The sequence below is a fragment of the Rhagoletis pomonella genome, unplaced genomic scaffold, assembly GCF_013731165.1.
Source record: "Rhagoletis pomonella isolate Grant_MI unplaced genomic scaffold, Rhpom_1.0 Rhpom_scaffold_02267, whole genome shotgun sequence".
NCBI lineage: Eukaryota > Metazoa > Arthropoda > Insecta > Diptera > Tephritidae > Rhagoletis > Rhagoletis pomonella.
This window is the reverse complement of record NW_023460821.1, coordinates 2,814-6,988: the sequence shown is the minus strand read 5'-3', so window position 1 is coordinate 6,988 and position 4,175 is coordinate 2,814. Positions and strand designations below refer to the sequence as shown.

The following is a 4,175-nucleotide window of genomic DNA, read 5'->3' as shown; positions in this document are numbered from 1 at the left end:
CGGTCCCACAAGTACAGAGGATGAGCCTTCCCTAGCCAGTTAGTCGGCGGCATCGTTACCTATGAATCCGCATTGTCCAGGTGCCCAGCATATTAATAGCCATAAATATTAAAAATACTTGCAAAATAATAGCTTTGTTCCAAACGCTTTCCGGGCTGTTTCGGTAATTAGAACGTAAAAGTAAGTTACTCTCTCACAAGTGTCAAAAATGTGTCAACACGTGCCAAAACTGCCCAGAATCACAAATGCAAAATAATTTTACAAAATAATTTAAATATTAGGTTTGTTCCACACCTAATTAAAACAACAGATATGTAAAATAATAGCTTAAGAAAATCCCGCCTATCAAAGCAATGCCTTCAAAGAAACCCCGTTTTTTCGCTCTCCTGTAAAATTTGAGTGTCGTAAGATACGCGATTTTGCAATTGGTCGATGGGCGGTTTTGCAAAAACATCGACGATATACATATATTTCCGAAAATACAAATACATTTGAAAATACTTTTGAAATCATATATACATATATATCGTCACCTGCCTGAAAGGCTGTAAGTAACAAAAAATTCTAAAATTAACTTTTTGACTGATTATGATGCATTTAATCAAACGGGCAGTGTTTCTATTGACTCACATTTTTGCCTCCACGTTGCCCTCTTTGAGCATAGCAAAATAATTTTTATTTTATTTTAGGTCATCTAAACGCTTAAAAGGCTCGCATCCACGTAACCCTCGTAAGCTTACTTAGTTTTGTACGGAAACCCGGTTTATTTACGAGGTTTACACAGTTACGATGCATTTACGCATTCAGATGAATACCCTGTTTGTTATTTTCTGATCACGATCATGGTGAAATTGAAAAAAATACCTAAATAAATTTCATGTATAGCTCAATTAACGCTGTGCAATTTTAATGGCCGCAAGTGTCTATTTTATTTTCACATTGAAATCAGTTGCTGTGAAATATGAACCGATTTCCGTTTATTATGACAAACATCTGCATTTCCGCTTCCTATCTATTCTTTTTTGTGACTTTCATCATACACTCTTTTACGGAAACATTCATAATAAAACAAATAAACAGCTGCTCAATTTGACACAAGCCAGCGAAAGTGACACGCAAACAAATTCCATATCTAATCTGGATATCAACTCGAATTAAAATAGCAATTAAAAGTAATTGAATATGTCTGGCATCGAAAAATTGCAGGCGAAAATCGCCGAACTAAAACTAAAAGCTGAATTAGAGCACCAAAGAAATGCTTCAAAAGCTGCACGAGAGCGCATCGAAAAAATGTCCGCGGAAGTGGTTGATTCCAATCCCTATAGTCGCCTTATGGCACTTCAGCGTATGGGGATCGTTAAGGAATATGAGCGTATACGTGAGAAAACCGTTGCTGTAGTGGGCGTTGGTGGCGTAGGAAGCGTTACGGCAGATATGTTGACAAGGTCAGTGTGTTTTCTATTGCCTGCATCCATGCATGTTTTTTGAAATGTTTCTATATACCAGATGTGGCATCGGAAAACTTATACTCTTCGACTACGACAAAGTAGAGTTGGCCAACATGAATCGGTTATTTTTCACCCCCGACCAGGCTGGCCTATCTAAGGTGGAGGCTGCAGCGCGTACTCTAACCTTCATTAATCCCGATGTACGCATTGAGACGCACAACTATAACATAACTACTGTGGAGTCGTTCGATAAATTCCTAAATACAATATCTCATGGTGGCCTTCAGCCAAAAACGCCAGTTGATCTTGTCTTAAGCTGCGTTGATAACTTTGAAGCTCGTATGGCAATCAATACTGCATGTAATGAGTTGGGTCTAAATTGGTTCGAATCTGGCGTTTCCGAGAATGCGGTATCAGGACACATACAATTCATACGCCCAGGTGAAACTGCATGTTTTGGTTGCGCTCCCCCCTTAGTGGTGGCGGAAAATATTGACGAGAAAACGTTGAAACGTGAAGGAGTATGTGCCGCTTCACTGCCCACTACAATGGGTATAACAGCGGGCTTGTTAGTGCAAAATACACTCAAGTATTTGCTCAATTTCGGTGAAGTATCGGACTATTTGGGTTATAATGCAATGAATGATTTCTTTCCTCGCATGAGTCTGAAACCAAATACTCAATGTGATGACCGACACTGCCAGGAACGTCAAAAGGAATACCAGGCACGCCCTAAAGCTGCTGTGGAAGAGAGTGTTGTAGTAGATGATGCGCCACTGCACGAAACAAATGAATGGGGCATTGAATTGGTGGATGATTCGCTAGCTGCCGGAGGTGCAACCTCAGTAATGGCTGGTAGTGATGTTGCTGCGGGCTTGCGCCTAGCATATGATGCACCTGATAATATAGCGACAGATGAACCAACAGTTGCCGCAACTTCTAATGTGGATTTAGATGAATTGTTTGCGCAAATGAAGGCATTATAAGGATAAGTGATAAAAATCGAGAAACTAAGTTATTCCATCAATTAAGACTCTAAACCGCATTATTTAATTTTATACAAACGTGTACTACAAATAAGCAAGCAAGATATTCAGAATATAATGATAGCTTACCCCTAAGCATTTGTTTTCGTTCAAATATTTTAGTTTTTTCATCTACATGATATGTATACATATATACTTTATAGTTAATTCATTTCTATGATGAAGGCAAGTCATCGTAATTTCCGCTGGAAATGTATATCAAAATTAAACCACTTCCTTGTTTTTATGATTCTCCACATTCCGACTACAATTCAAAATACGACCCTAATCGCGTGTACTTAATAAACACAGCTTTTCACCTTAGCAATCACTGAACACACCACGTTGAGATCTGTCAAGCGGCAAATTTTTGTTGTCGTGTCCTCAATTATACGCTGTGCCACACAAATTTTTGCATTTTTCGAGTTGTTGAGTTATTAAACTTTCAAATGACCAATAAAAAGGAAGAAAAGCCACTGCCTGAAATTGAGGTGAGTCGAAAGTATTTTATGGCATGTTTCTACCTCCATGGAGACTCGTACAGATCTTATTTTTTTGTACACGTCAACTCGCAGGCGCCGCAAATAACATATGTACATACATATAACTGCGCTAAACTTGATCTAAATTAATTTTACAGGTTGTAAAAATAAACAAATGGGATGGTTCAGCTGTAAAACATGCACTAGATGATGCAGTAAAGAATTGCCTTTTATGCGATCGACCGCAGCTGAAAGAACAATTTGGTTTGATCAATACGCGTCTGGTGCTATGCGCACTGGCCGTGGGTGTTGCTGTGTTGGCTCATGGCTGGGACTACACGCATCCCTTTCCCGAGTCGCGACCAGTATTGCTATTTAGCGTCATCGCCTATTTCTTGCTAATGGGCATACTCACTTTACACACAACATTCCGCGAGAAGGGCACGTTTGTTGTTGCAGTACAAAAGAACGGCAATAATGGACCACGCACTTGGGAAGCAAGCTCCGACATGAAGAAATACGATGACAAATATTCGTTATTTTTCTCCGTTAAAGATGCCAAGGGTGAACGGGAAGTAAGCAGTACCAAATCGTGTGCCAACTTCATTGATGCCAACGGTGTAGTATTGGACTATTTGGTGGCCAACGAAGTCAACCGTTTGTTCAATTCATTATCAGCTGGGAAAAAGGATGAGTAGCTCGTTTGAGAATGGTAAATATGGCATACCAGTACATTTATCTAAATTATAGTACACACAGTGACAGCATATGTGAGAATGATGGAGAAGAGACGAAAATAAAAGGAAACGGTATGGAGGTCGTTGATTTAGATCTGCAGCCATTGTGTGTGTAAAACCGCTTTGCGAAAAATATTTACATTTAAGTAATTGAATTTTTTCCATATATTGTAAGACTTCAATAATATGCATTTCGTTCAATAATAATATGTCTGAAACTACAATATATTGCCTTCTTTGGGTTTTTCGGAGCAACAATAGCATAATATTTTATTCCATGTTTCGTAAAACGTCCCCATAAACATACCGACTACTAAGTGGAAGATCGACCCATCTCGGCAGTCAGTTCGAAAACGCCCTATTTTAAAAAAGATTTTAAGAATTCGTTTTAAAAACTCCCTATCTCAGCTGCCGATTCAAAAACGCCCTAGATCGGCACACTTTCAATACATTTTGAAGTGAGATAGGGCATTTTTGAACCGA

At 38.9% G+C, this 4,175-nt stretch overlaps 2 protein-coding genes across 2 annotated transcripts; both read left to right on the top strand.

The window, feature by feature from the left end:
• The first annotated feature begins 1,080 nt into the window (after nt 1-1,080).
• On the top strand, nt 1,081-2,569 carry LOC118753253 (ubiquitin-like modifier-activating enzyme 5). Its single transcript, XM_036488130.1, has 2 exons — nt 1,081-1,445; nt 1,507-2,569. The coding sequence occupies exons 1-2, from the start codon at nt 1,183-1,185 to the stop codon at nt 2,432-2,434; spliced, it is 1,191 nt and encodes a 396-aa protein (XP_036344023.1). The 5' UTR covers nt 1,081-1,182; the 3' UTR covers nt 2,435-2,569.
• Nucleotides 2,570-2,794: 225 nt separating this feature from the next.
• On the top strand, nt 2,795-3,918 carry LOC118753254 (signal peptidase complex subunit 2-like). The gene is made up of 2 exons (XM_036488131.1): nt 2,795-2,964; nt 3,114-3,918. Exons 1-2 carry the CDS (start codon nt 2,923-2,925, stop codon nt 3,651-3,653), a joined length of 582 nt encoding a protein of 193 aa, XP_036344024.1. The 5' UTR covers nt 2,795-2,922; the 3' UTR covers nt 3,654-3,918.
• Nucleotides 3,919-4,175: the final 257 nt, after the last annotated feature.

Excerpts from the sequence above, each read along its gene's own strand:
- LOC118753253 (XM_036488130.1), top strand. The coding sequence starts at position 1,183 with ATGTCTGGCATCGAAAAATTGCAGGCGAAAATCGCCGAACTAAAACTA. Across the intron at positions 1,446-1,506 it reads ACGGCAGATATGTTGACAAG|ATGTGGCATCGGAAAACTTA; the intron begins GTCAGTGTGTTT and ends TCTATATACCAG.
- LOC118753254 (XM_036488131.1), top strand. The coding sequence starts at position 2,923 with ATGACCAATAAAAAGGAAGAAAAGCCACTGCCTGAAATTGAG. Across the intron at positions 2,965-3,113 it reads AGCCACTGCCTGAAATTGAG|GTTGTAAAAATAAACAAATG; the intron begins GTGAGTCGAAAG and ends TTAATTTTACAG.